This window comes from Mirounga angustirostris, unplaced genomic scaffold, assembly GCF_029215605.1.
Source record: "Mirounga angustirostris isolate CCGP_5_RB_7025 unplaced genomic scaffold, mMirAng1.0.hap1 SCAF_10, whole genome shotgun sequence".
NCBI lineage: Eukaryota > Metazoa > Chordata > Mammalia > Carnivora > Phocidae > Mirounga > Mirounga angustirostris.
This window is the reverse complement of record NW_026991718.1, coordinates 50,195,390-50,208,635: the sequence shown is the minus strand read 5'-3', so window position 1 is coordinate 50,208,635 and position 13,246 is coordinate 50,195,390. Positions and strand designations below refer to the sequence as shown.

Sequence of the window (13,246 nt, the reverse complement as noted above, 5' to 3'; positions counted from 1 at the left end):
ATACAAATCTATGTATTTGTAAAAACACTTTAATATTTGGCCATATTCTTTTTTTTTTTTTTTTAAGATTTTATTTATTTGACAGAGAGAGACACGGCGAGAGAAGGAACACAAGCAGGGGGAGTGGGAGAGGGAGAAGCAGGCTTCCCGCTGAGCAGGGAGCCCGACGCGGGGCTCGATCCCAGGACCCTGGGACCATGACCTGAGCCAAAGGCAGACGCTTAACGGCTGAGCCACCCAGGCGCCCCTTGGCCATATTCATTTCAGATTTTTAAAAAAGAAATTAGACTTAGGGATAAAGCAAAAAGCCTGCTGTGTACCCTGGGGGACCTCGTTTTTCCCCTCTCCCTGCGGAGATGGTTACTATACTGAATTCGGTGTTTTATCATCCTCATGCATGTTCTCAAATTTAAAATTGTATTGTGCTGTTATCGTTCTTGCTTTTTTATTCAACAAATTTTAAAAGATTTGTTCATGTTGACACATGTAGCTCATGTCAACTGCTGTACAGTCTCTCTTAGATGAATATATCACAATTAATCTATTCCCCCATCGGTGGACATTTAGGTGACTTCTAATCTTTCATCATTATAAACAATACTAGAATGAACAATCTTATACAGGTCTCCTTGTGGATAGATTTCTCTCGGGAATAGCTGAGTCTTAGGGTATCTTTAACTTTACTGGACAGAGGCCCATGATACCTTGTTCAAACCTTGTGGGGCCAAATGTTTCAGAAGAAGAACTGTTTGGATTTTAGACAGGCACAATGGTGCACGTGGCATGTATCATACTCTAGCAGGGCTTGGGGAAAAGTATTCCATAATCAAATATATTACTTTTTCTGTGGTGACAAGTAAACATATCCACATTAAGTGGGATAAATAAAGACCATAAATAGTCTCACATCAAGTCAGGTTTTGCCACCAAATATATTAGGAAAGAATTTCCAGTTTTGAGAGTTTGTTTTATTTTTTATTTTTTATTTATTTTTTATTTCTGAATTGCAGATAAGGATTTGAATCTGCAGCACAAAACTGCTTTTGAAAGTCGTTTAATCTATCTTCCCACCACCGTTTCTCCATAGCCTCATCAGCATCTGTTAATATGGGGCTGTAGGACTTTGCCAATCTGATAGATGTTTACGTATTCTGTAAGTAAAACAGAAAATGTAGAATATGGAAGGAGAGATCTCATTTACAAAAGTAATGAAAATGTTAAACCTCCGTGGTTGTACTAGATAAGAAATGTGAAGAATCCAAATGCAGAACATGTTAAAACTGTTAGAGGAATATGGATGTGACGAATAAGTGGACAGATATATTTCATCAATGCAGACAGACTGTGTTATAAAGATGCTATTTATGGGCAAGTTATACATTCAATGCGCTTCCAATCAAAATCACAACAGAACTTTTGAAACTTGGAAAAAACAATTATAAAATTACCATGGAAGAATAAAAATCCAAATATTCAGGAACAATCTGAAAGAGCATGATGTAGGAAGGGATTAGTAGATATTCAAATAGATTCAAAAGATATGGTAGTTAAAATAATTTGGTAATGGCTCAGAAACAGAATGATCACAGAACTGTAATTCAAGTCCAGAAATAGGCCCAAGGATAAATGGGAATTTAATATATGATAAGGACGATAATTACAAATCACTCAGTGATGCTGGTTAGCCATTTGGAAAAAAAAACCAAGCTGGACTCCTGCCACATTCTTTACCTCCAAGTAAACTTCAAATCGACAAATAATTAACATGTTAAACATGAACTAGCAGAAGAAAACATGGGTCGATATTTTTATAATTTTGAAGAGAGGACAGTCTGACATGAAATCTAAACATCATAAAGGAAAAGCCTGATAAACTGACATTTCAAAAATGAAAAACGTTTTCTGTGGCAAAAAATGCCAAGTGCTGAAAGTTGTGGCTCATCTCTTCAGTATTCCTTTCACCATTTCACCGTTTCCCCAGCGTGGAGCTGCCATGTGGCTTGTTTGGGGGTGAGTAGTGACACCTCTTTACTCCAGAGTCCCAGGGTAAGAGCTGATTGTTTTAACCTACCGGAGTAACTCCATTGCCCTTGCCACAGTGATTGGTTCCAGTAACCATGTCTCAGCAGTGAACCCATGGCATGGTCCTTGTCAAAAAGAATGACACGTAATCCAATTGAGGGCTCTAACTATTGGAGGCTATGGGTCAGCAGGTGTCTTACTCTTCTCAGAGGGCCTTTGGAAGTCAGTTTCTGCACAGTGTACTGTGGACGTGTGAACCCTGGAAGAATGACAGCCGTGTAGCCACCAGCAGGGAACTGAAGTCTAGGATAGCCTTGCGACTGTAAAAGGCAGAGCAGGCAGAAGGAAAGAAACAGGATCCTGACATTTTTTAGTCGTCGAATCAAACCAACCCCGAACTACCTTTGGACTTTCAGTCAACAAATCTCCTCTTCTGAGTTAGGTCTTAAGTTACTTGCAGAATAAGGAGTTCTAAATGATATGGACCATGAACAGACTCAAAAGACAAACTGGGGAGAAAATCTGCAAATGCAAATGACAAATAATTAAAATCCCTAAAATACAAAGAGCTACAAGTCAACATGAAAAGAAAACAACCGAATTTTTTTTTTTAAAAAGGCAGAATATATGGACAGCTGCTTCATGTAAGAGGCAATACAAACGACTAATACAAATGGAGGCTTCAGCTCACTATCAATTCATGTACAGAAAACAAAGGGAAATCATTTTTTACCTTTAGGATTGGCAAAGATGAAAAATACTGACATCACATGGGGCTGAGGATAGAGAAACAGACTATCACATCCTACTGGAGAGAGCGTAAATGGGTGACTTTCAAAAGAGCAATGTACAATTTCTATTAACATTTATAATACTTTTGATCTTTAACCAATCAGTTCCACTCCTGAAACCTGATACTGCAGAAGTACCTACGCAAGAAGGCAGGGGGGTGCACACAAATGTCTTGCAATACTGTTCACAATAGTGAAATACTGGGAACATCCCCGATATTCACCAGTTCAGAATTAAATGAACTCCAGGGACGTCCATGCAATGGAAGTAGTCATGGGCTTCATAAAGGAAGAAATCCTATTATATTGCCACGAAAGACATCCAAGATACATTAAGTGGGAAAGAAACCTGTAATGTACTACGATCATATTTTTTTGTGAAGAAAGGGTATATACATTCAACGGAGCAGAAAGAACACCATCATACTGTTAACAGTGATTCCATGTGGGAAATGGGATCAGGGCTCAGGGAAAGGGCGGGAGTGGGGGGTGGGGAAGGCCCTAATTCTTTTAGATACCCACGTGCCCATACACACAGCCACGTACACACACCTTCACCACCACCGGGACCCACACCCTGCCTGTCAGGAATTAGGCTGCTGCTTTGGTTTCTCACTTGACTCAATCTGCTTTCACCCTGTTCCTTACTCCACGGCATAGCAAGAGTGGAGTGCTACATGCTTGTAGAGAATTTTAAAACCATAACACAACTGACTAAAAGGTAGCTTTTTATCCTCAATACCCTTCCTAAACAGTGTCAGCCACCGGATATTCCTCCTGGCAGGGAGTGCAGCTCTCCCCGCACCCTCCCTTGGTAGTGGCTGTCCCCACTCCAAGTGTCACTCATTTGGTCCCGAGGGCCCGGGTGCCATGTGCAGGGCAGAGTGCTGCAAAGGATTCAGACAGGCGTAGAAGGTCACCCTTGACTTCGAAGAGCTCGTTATCGAGCCGAAGTGTCAGACAAGGTCACGGTTACTAGAAATCCTCAGTGTCTCTGGGGCTCAACTTACCGCCCGCGTGACCTGCCTCCCCATAGCAGCCTCTCCTCCGGCTGCCCTGATGGGGTCTACCCTCACTCCTTCCCCCTGATGCCCTCATGCTGCCCTGCACCTGAGGCCTTCCCATTTCTCCTAGCCCATGGGGAAAAAAGGAAACTCTCCGATCCTTTGATCCTTCTCCCATGCCCATCTTTGCTTCCCTTTGTCTCTAGGGTCCAGATCATCCCTTAACCCTTCACTTTGCTCCTGAGGGTGACACCCCGAAAACTCCTTCCCTAAAGCCTTGGAAACATACCTGGGAAGAAAAAGTGAAATGGTTGCTCAGAACTTGCTATCTGAAAAGCCTTTAGCTGGGCAGAGGCCTCTTTCCCGGGCCCACAGAAGTGGTGTTTCCCCAGCGGGTTTCTCTGGAGTAGAGGTTCACTGGAGAGGGCAAGGTCTTACTCCATCAGCTTTAAAAATGAGCACTCCCCGGAATAGAAAGAAAAGCCATCCACCGGGCTTAACCTGAGCCTTGTAACAGAGAGGGGAGTGTGTAGGGAGAACAAGAGGGAGATCCAATTAATTACCCTTAGAAGCAAAGGTAAAAGTTGAAGATTACGAGACCCATTTACAGGAGGAAATAGACCCATCATTGAGCCTAGAGAATGGAAGGATTGTTTAGGGCCAGAAAAGCGTCTCAATGTTCAGATTCCATTCCTTTTCTGGAGCTTTGGAGAGAGGAAGGTCATAGCCTGGGCTTGGAAGATAACACTTAGCAGTGGGTTCAGACTGGGAGGGGGGCCTGTTGTCTTAGGCCCAGTCCTGGGCCCATATCCTGCCCCCACCTGGAGGGAATTGGAGCTTTAATCCTCTCTAGGAGTTGATGCGGGCTGGCTGGTGATGGGGAGCCCCCCATGAGAGAGGCCCCTCCATTACCATCACAACGGCTGATGTCACAGACCCCACAAAGCAGCTGAGGCCCCGAGTGCAAGGTAACCCTAACCCCAGCAGTGATTGAAACAGATAGAGGGGTGGCTCTCCCACACAATGCCCAGGCCCCCACTTCTCTCCTCCTCCTCCTTGCACTTCCTCAAGAGCTTTTGTCTTCTGGTCCCTTGGGCTATGAGGCTCTCTCATTCCCGGCAAACACTGCCCACTAAATTCAACACTGAGGCCTCTGGGGGAAAGGAAAGGGTCTGGCACTTTCTCTCCCTCCCCTTACCTCCCACAAGCTAGTCCCCATGGTCATCTACCTGGTGAGCAGATAAGCCTGGCTGTGAGCAAAGGGGCAAGCTGATGACTGCTTCACATCCGTCCCGGTCCCCCACCTCTCACCCTGCTCCGGGCACCCCGCAAGGGCTGCTATTCTCTCTGGATAAGGCCTTGGGTGAGCCCCTGCACCAGTCAGTGCTCAGAAGCTATGGAGAATGTTCTGTGGGGTGAGTCAGGTTCAGTTTGGCTTTGCAGGCTCATGTGTCTGTATTGGGCCCTCTGGTTTGCCTTCTCCCCAACTGGCCGTAAGTCTCTATTCTCAGGAATGCAGGGTCCTCGTGCCCACCTCAGTACCCTAACCTGGCTGGGTAGAGAAAGCTCGGAATGGTGACTCTACTGGTTTTTAGGTATGACCTGGGGATCATGTGGGGGCTCCTGGAAATGGTGGGTGGCCAAGCTGTAGGTAGTGAAAAATCTGCCAGAACCACAGGAGGCAAGGAGAGGAGGTAACTGCTCAGAGCTTCTAGCTTTCCCTCGGGAGATGTGCGCTTCCAAAGAGATTTGGCTATCATTCAGTATTTTAGTCCTGAATCTCTCCTAGACACTGATGAAAGCCATGTACTTTCTACCCAGAAAAACAGGTGAATGCAAGCTGGTGCACACATGTGCATGCGGACACTCCCCCCCCCCCCCCCCACACGTGGTCCAAGGGGACATGGACCCCTGGTTAAGAACTCCTGAATTCTAGTAGAAGTTTTGGCACCAAAGAGAGAGCAGAGAATGTTCTAGGTGGTGGTGACAAGGAGATTCCACCTGAAGGACTGGCTCTACTCTGACCCAGGCAGTATCCAGTTCACATACAGGAGCTGGAGAGAGAGCCTTCGCTACCATCAACCCTGTAAATGAGGACTACTATTCTGTGCCACTGTTGAGGACTGGGAGATTTAGGGAGGGAACTGGTCAAGGTCAGCCGGCTAGTAAGTGGCACAGCAGGGACTGACACCTGAGTGCAGTAGGCAGACTTGTTACTGGAGAAATTCTTTCCATCCTCTTCTCGTGGCTTCTGTGCCAGCTGAGGGGTTAAGTGCAGTGGGTGCGGTCACAACATTTCTGGCCTTATTCCCCGTGGTTCCAGGCGTGCCCCCCGGGGCTCGGCACTAAGCCTCCCAGCACGTGCCAGAATCCGGCCAACTTTTCACTCTAACGTGGTCTGCACCTAAGATCCTCCCATAGTTTAACACAATCTGAATTTAATTCCTTCAAGGCCCGGTTAATCAACACCCCGCTTTCTCGATGCTGTCTTCCCTGACCAGACCCACTCCTGTAGCAGGCCACAAGGCCTGTCCCTCTCCCGCACCGAGCTCTAAAATAGGCTCACTTCTCCCCTTCCCCCACTTGGCTTTGTTCTGGACAATGCTACATCTTTCCATTTGGACTAGGAGCCTTTCCGCTGCAGGGCACGTGTTCAGTACACAGGAGGCTTCAGGCTGCTTAGCCCACTGCTCCACATAAATCAGGCATTGCGGAAGTTGCTCCTCTTGATGGTGATGATACCCGTGTTAACTGTACAGGCAGGAAAACCTAACCGAGCGGTTCGGGATGTTTCCAAGGGCTCCTCGCCTTGGGTGGCAGGTAGGCTTTGTCCCCCCAGCGGGCCTTTGCCTGCTCTAGTCCTCAGTTCAGTCGATGAGGTGCCACGGCTGCAATCCAGGCTGCCTACCGTAGCTGCACTGAGCAAAAGGGGCGAAGAACCAAACAACCATGAGACGACACCGTGGCTTTTGAAACAGGTACATAGGCTCCCTTGTTTAATAGCAGTTGAGAGAGGAAAACGTACAGGAGGAATAAACATGCTCTTTCCACACAGGAGGTTCCCACTAACCACGAGGCCCATCTGCATCAGTAGCTTTATGAGTGAGTCTTAAAGAAAAAAGTTCCCTTTAGAGTTAAAAATGGACTCTCCTAAATTTCCTCCATAAATGTGCAACTATTTGTGCAAAATAAAAAGGCCATTTCCAACACATTAGTGAAAAGTAATTGCGAACGCAGGCAAAGAAAAAAAAAGAGGCAGTCGAAGCAGCCAGGAACAGAGTCCTGAGAGAAGGGAGGTGAAGGGAGGGGGAGCTCTGTAGCAGGCCCCAGGGAGTGTGGAGAGGCTTTATGAGGAAGGTCATGGCCATTGCCGATCTTGGAGAGAGAGGGCCCTGGGTCTGGGGCTTGCTGAGCAAGCACTTGTCAAGTGTGCAATGAAGCTAGGCTGGCTTTGGGGCCCGAGAGACTGTTGGGCCTGGTATGCAGTGGAAACACTGGGGAGCACTCCTTGGAAGCTGGACACTCCTTTTGTCAACAGGGACTCTGCTGGTTCCAATTTCCAGGTCCTGTTCTTCTCCACCCCTAACAGCTTCATTCACAGTCCAGAGAGATTTCCTGTGAATGTTAAAACTATACAAGCTGTCTACCCTACTGCTGAAGCCTACTAGGGGCCCGAACCAGAAGGGCCCTTCAGAAACATGGACCTGGTTTCCCCAAGAACTTGGCTAAGCGTCACACTAACTCCAAGGCTTGTAGCCTTCTAGCCACTGCTGTTCTTGCTCTCCTGCTGAGGCCTGCCGGGGCACTTCCACATCTCTGGGCATCTGAGGCCAGGTCTTAGGAGTCTGAGGGGCATGGGCGCATGTGCACAAGTCCTCTCAAGGGCTGGACCAGCTAGAGGCATAGAGACAAGACTCAAAAATCCGACTTTGCGCAATTCAAACAACTTGGACATTGCCGTCCCCGTGTTTTGACCTTCCCTTGCCCAACAAGAGCGTGTCTCTAGAGACAACTCAGTAGCAGCATGTTGGTTTCATCAGAGAAGACAGACGGCAGACCGAGAGGGAAGAGATCGACCAAAGGGTCCTCCCCTATGAGGCTTGAGCTTGGGTAAGTGTGTTCTTCAGAGGGACTTTTGTGTACGAGGTGCACAGGAACCCCCGTTCCTCCACCCTGTTTACTTTTCCTCTATGGCAGTCTTTCCAGGGTATGGGCCTGAGACCAGACCAGCAATGATGACTCGAAAAAGACAAAAACTGTGCCATGCTTAAGGTTCTCTCCATCCCATGTCCCCGTCTCAGCTCTCCAAGCTGAAAGGATCTTGCTCCAAACGGAGGACTATTGAAGGAGTGTGTGTTGGGCCCTTCTTAAGCAACAGGACTTCAGGTTAATGTAATCATTTCTTGCTCTCTTTCAATTGAACCCAGGGCTCAGGCGATGGCATCTAGGGTGTCATTCCCATGGCTTCCTGCCTTCCCTTGCCTTTTGCAATTCTGGGTGGCAGCATTCATCCCCGACCCTCATCCTGAGACCCTGGGCCAAGCACCTAGGCCTCAAGGTAAGCCTTAGAAAGCTTCTCCAGAGCTTCCACACAGCCTGCCCTCTCCAGCTTGGAGGAAGGCTCATGTCTGTGTGTGTAATCTCTTCCCCTTGGTTTGCAAGTTGGGATGGGATTCGGGGGGATCGGGGTGGGGAATGAAAAAGGAAGCACTGCCCTTCCCAGAAGCAACTCAGTAGCTGACGAAGGTAGTGAAGAATTCTGTTTGATGAGTCTCTCCTCCCATTAATCCAAGCTGGAAATGCCTGTGTGGCTCATTTGTCATTGTTTGGTGATGCACAATTAGACGCTTGCCGGTAGCCACAGGAGCACCTTCCTGAGGAGTCTTAGAGTGCAGGCTCCTCTGACTGACCCCATGGCAAAGCCCTTGCACCAAGCGTCGGGAGCCCATGTGCGATAGCGGACACAGCTGCCAAGCCAGCCAGTGCAGGCTCCCTGGGATTATAGACAACCTTTCTCAGATGAGGCCAAAGGAGAGCTCTGGGGATCTGAGAAGAGGATGGAAGGCTTGGGCTTGAGTAAGAAGAGCTTCACATCTAGGACATGACTCAGGAAGGGACCGCTGGGCCAGAGGCAACCAAGCACTAGCCACAGTTGGCCCTGTCCACCTCATGGTGGCAGTGGCTCCCTCCCGACAGGCATCCTGTCCAGCCGCAGCTACCCCCATCGTGCAGAGCTGGTCATGTTTCTTTTAAAGATGGTGGCCAGAGAGCTGGTTTTCAAACACAAGGAGCACTCCCCAGGAACCTTCAGGTTTTACCTAAGGGTAAAGGAAGGGCCATTTTCAGGCTTCTGGAATCCGACTTATCCCAATGACACTACTGAAGGAGGCCAAGTCCGAGACTCTCTGTGAAGATCTACGGAAATAACTGTTGATCTATGCTCTGAACCAAGTGCCCTGACCCTGAAAGAAGACGATGAGATGAACAGGGAAGGGACCGAGGCTCCAATTCCATTCACACTGGCTTTCAAGAGCTAATAAAACTCCTCCCGGCGTGGAGCAACCTGCAGTTAGTCATGGGGTTCAATTATCACCACTATATTCAGCTCTATCTTGCCCCAGAAAAATCAGCAATAAAAGCACTGGGTCAGACCTGGGCTAAAGAAACTGCCACCCTTGGAGGACTGGAGTGAAGCTGTCATCTGGCCACACACCATGCTTGCTCCCCAGCCAATGAACGTTGGTGGACTGAGGAGATCCGAACCTCCAGAGCTGTGTGCTGGTCTCTCATACGCTAAACAGTAACGTTTTCCAGGTCCTCTCCATGCACCAGGAAGAACCAACCTCACCTGTGTGGTGAATGGGGCGCCCGGGAGTGAACAGGATATTCTTTATTATCTTTTCGCCTACTCACCTTACCTCCCGGTGCCAAGGACCCATTTTGTTTGTGTCAGTCCTGAGCCCCAGACCTAGGCTCTAGAGCCACAGTGAAAGGTGGTGCATCATCCTGGGACTGGTGAGACCCCCATCGCTAGGCTAACACAGAGTACAGTATGACTTCCCCTGAGTCCCAGCCTAGCAACACCTCACATACTTGCTTCTTCTTGTGCCTCTTTTACTATAGGGAAAGGTTATGTGAATACTGTACACAGGTTATTAAAAAAATACATTTGCTCTCTTTGAAGAAGAATGCACGAATGCAGGGCCAGCCGGGGCTGGGTCCCAGCCTCTGGGGCTGTGGTGAGCAGCCGCTGCGGGCCCGAGGCCAGCCTTCACGAGTGGTGGCTGCTGATGAGTCCCCGGAGCTGCTTGGCCACAGTGTCGATCAATTTCTGCTTGTCTCGCTCATTTTTCCGAAACTGTGCAAACATGTTGTTCTTGCGGCTAGTGTCCTTCATCCTAAACAGAGAAGGAAAGAAGAAGAGCAAAGTGTTTGAGGAGGCAATGGTGGAAGGAGAACGGGTGGGAGGTAGGATGGTGCCATGCATCTTCACCTCTACCCAGTGTTGAGAGAGTCCGGAATATTTCCATCGTCAGGCCCATACCTACCTACTATTCAGGAAGCTGTCCTGCTGGCACCCACAGCCCTCCCAACCTCAGTCACCTTTGGAAAATAGTCAAAAGCCAGCTATGGAGGGACCAATCCCCTGATCATCCATACCCACCCTACCTCTTTCCTTCCCTTCTATCTCCAGGTATGCACCTGCTATAGGTATCTGGGGCATGTTAAAGCCCTGATGGTCAAGGGCTCTTACAGAATTATCTAGCTCTAGGATCCACTTATCATATCCTGAGCTTATGAAATCCTGCTGGGACCTTAGAGCTGGTGTTTGAAAGATAAAGCAGGAAAAAACTCTCGGCTAGCAAATCTAAGAGGAGATGAATAACTATCGTATAGTTCTAAACTTCACTGGCCAATTCCTCTGTTCCATCCCTAACAAAACAAAGGGCCTGACTGATTTCTTTTGTCTCAGAGTAAGGACCCAGAGGCAGTGAGGTGGCTGAGTGCATGGTGCAGAGGAGAGCAGATGGACCATCCTTTCACTCGATGAGCCAGAACTTCAGGCAAGAGAAGCCCCTGAGAACTCGAGGGCTGTCCATATCCTCAGACCTTTGACCTTCTTGCTAAAGCTCCAGAGATGGCATATTCCTAGAGCGCAAACCATGGGAAATTCTGGCCAATGGTCGTGGCCAGATGGAAAGACCTAACCAGGAAGCATGGATAAAGTCAAGACCAGGCTGTGGTTTCACAGAAACGCCCAAGTCTGAGTAAGCCATAGTGATAGAATGTGGGAATGTGCTAACCCCTGCAGAGAGTCCACAACCTCTGACAGCTGACATCTGACTGTGACCTCTGGTCTCAGTCTCTGCACAATGGACCTCCAACCCACAGCTAGTTCCGGTGTTAGAGCATTAAGAACACTGCCCAGACCAATTTCTCCTTGGGGTAGGCCTAGGTGGTCTTCACCACCATCCCCCAGGAGCTGGGCTGGCTCTCTGGCTCCACAGCTCCCTGGGCTGCATGGAGACAGGTCAGAAGAAGGAGGGGAAGGAACCTGGTAACCCTGATAATCTACCCCCAGGTATACCCCCCAGGGGCCTTCGGCCAGTCCTGGCCCATTTTTTTCCTGTGGGGTGGCCCTTGTGCAGAGGGGCAGATGTGAGGCCAATGGGTTAAAAGGCTAGAGATGCCACAAGGGCATTTATATTCACAAGGCCAGGAGATGCTGATGAGCACCAAAGCTGTGTGGTGGGGGCCGACACTGATGCCACAAATGAGTTGTGACTTTTTTTCACAGATCTGAGCTTAAGGGCCTTCAGGCTGGAATTACTCAAGTGAATTCAGAACTCTGAGTATAAGGTACAACTACTCATATGTGCAGGACTGTGCTTGGAGGTGAGGAAGAAGGAGAGGTGACAGAGGCTGGTTGAAAAGAAAGCACATGGGTCCTCAAGGCTATGATGATTACTGTATTTGGTCCCTTACACATGAATTGCACAATAATGTTTGTGGAACTGGCCTGGCTTTAGATTATTTATCCCAGAGAAGGACTCCTTTTCCTTTGCTGAAAATGCTATGAATCTAAACAAAAACAACACAAAACAAGAAAGAAAGAAAGAAAGAAAGAAAGAAAGAAAGAAAGAAAGAAAGAAAGAAAGAAAGAAAGAAAGAAGGAAGAAAAAACACTCCCTACACGTAGAAGGTGTTCATTTTAACATCTTACGTGATCATGAATTTCATGACTCCTTGAATCCGCCCAGAGACGGGGAGCCAGAGTTGGCTTTCAGCTCCCATAAGGAAGCTCCCCAATAAGGTAGGAGAAAGGGAGGAAGAAGGTAGTCCCTGAACCTCAGAGGCTAGGAGTTCTTGGCCATTAAGGCCTGGAGTTGGGATTACTCAAAAGATAAACTCAAGTGCCCTGACGGCTGATGGCAGCATGCTGGTTTGTGTCCTGGGATGCTCCCAAGCCAAAGGGGGTTCCCTCCCCTTGTCCCCTCTCATTCTGTAAGCCTGGGATCCTGCTATACTTTGGCTATGGCCACCTCTCAGTGACACTGGTGCCTCTTCTCTTTCCTGAATGTTCTTAGCAGGTCTCTGGGTCTTCTCATGTCTCACTCTGCCAAGAAGCACCAGGTTGAAAAGGAGAGATTGTCAAGCTCTGGTGGTAGATCTGGCTGGGGCGAAAGCAGGAAAGGGTCAGCTAAAGGGACTGATTCCTATGAGGCTGGGAAGTAGAGATTTTAGTGATCTGGGTGGCCTTTGCCCCTACTGTGTTTGGGAGGAAGCTTTTAAACCCTGCTGATTGCTGGGGATAATAAGCACATGGCTTTGTTACTGTTAGGCCTCCAGAATGCTACAGAGAAGCTTATTATTTTAGCCTATTGTTGATACACAGAAAGTGGATGAGGCAATATCTCTTAGATCTAGAGATTCTTAGGAACAGACAAGTAAAGGAATGTTGAGAGAAGGAACTGGAAGGGAATCCCACAGCCCATTTGGACACATAGTGAATACGACATCTAAACACCAACTGAAAGGCCCAACCCTCATTTCAGCTGGGATTAGGCCTTGTCTCTAATAAAAAGTTTCCCCCCGGGAGACATAGGTTCCAGATCTTAACGCCATGGGCTTCACCACCAGGAGGTGGGGGAGACTGCTGAGGAGCTCCCTTCTGTCAGGGCTGAGTGTCAAGCTTTGCACTAGCAAGAGTATAGAGTGTGCCAGGAAGCTGAGCACCAGTGGGGGAAAAATTCCCTGCCACCACCTCCAGCCCCATAGGAATCGGTATGCCAAGGGTCACTCGAAGGACCAAGGAGAGAGGAGACAGCCAGCCAGTTGGCACCAGGCTAGTTTAGTAGATTAGTATGTCAGGGTGGAGACAACTCACAGGGTAAGGATTTAGTGTAGTCATTAGTGTCAGTGAGGAAA

General features: G+C 48.2%; 1 protein-coding gene across 3 annotated transcripts in view; it reads right to left on the bottom strand.

Annotated features, from left to right (window-relative positions):
- Positions 1-1,343: 1,343 nt before the first annotated feature.
- EXOC6B (exocyst complex component 6B) overlaps positions 1,344-13,246 on the bottom strand; it is a 606,547-nt gene continuing 594,644 nt past the window's right edge. For 2 of the 3 annotated variants that reach the window (XM_064572330.1, XM_064572328.1), the window contains one exon: positions 1,344-10,215. In XM_064572330.1, the coding sequence (XP_064428400.1) occupies positions 10,089-10,215 (127 nt within the window). In that variant the 3' untranslated portion in view covers positions 1,344-10,088. The remainder of the gene's footprint in view (positions 10,216-13,246) is intronic. The other variant, XR_010405595.1, reaches the window with a different exon arrangement.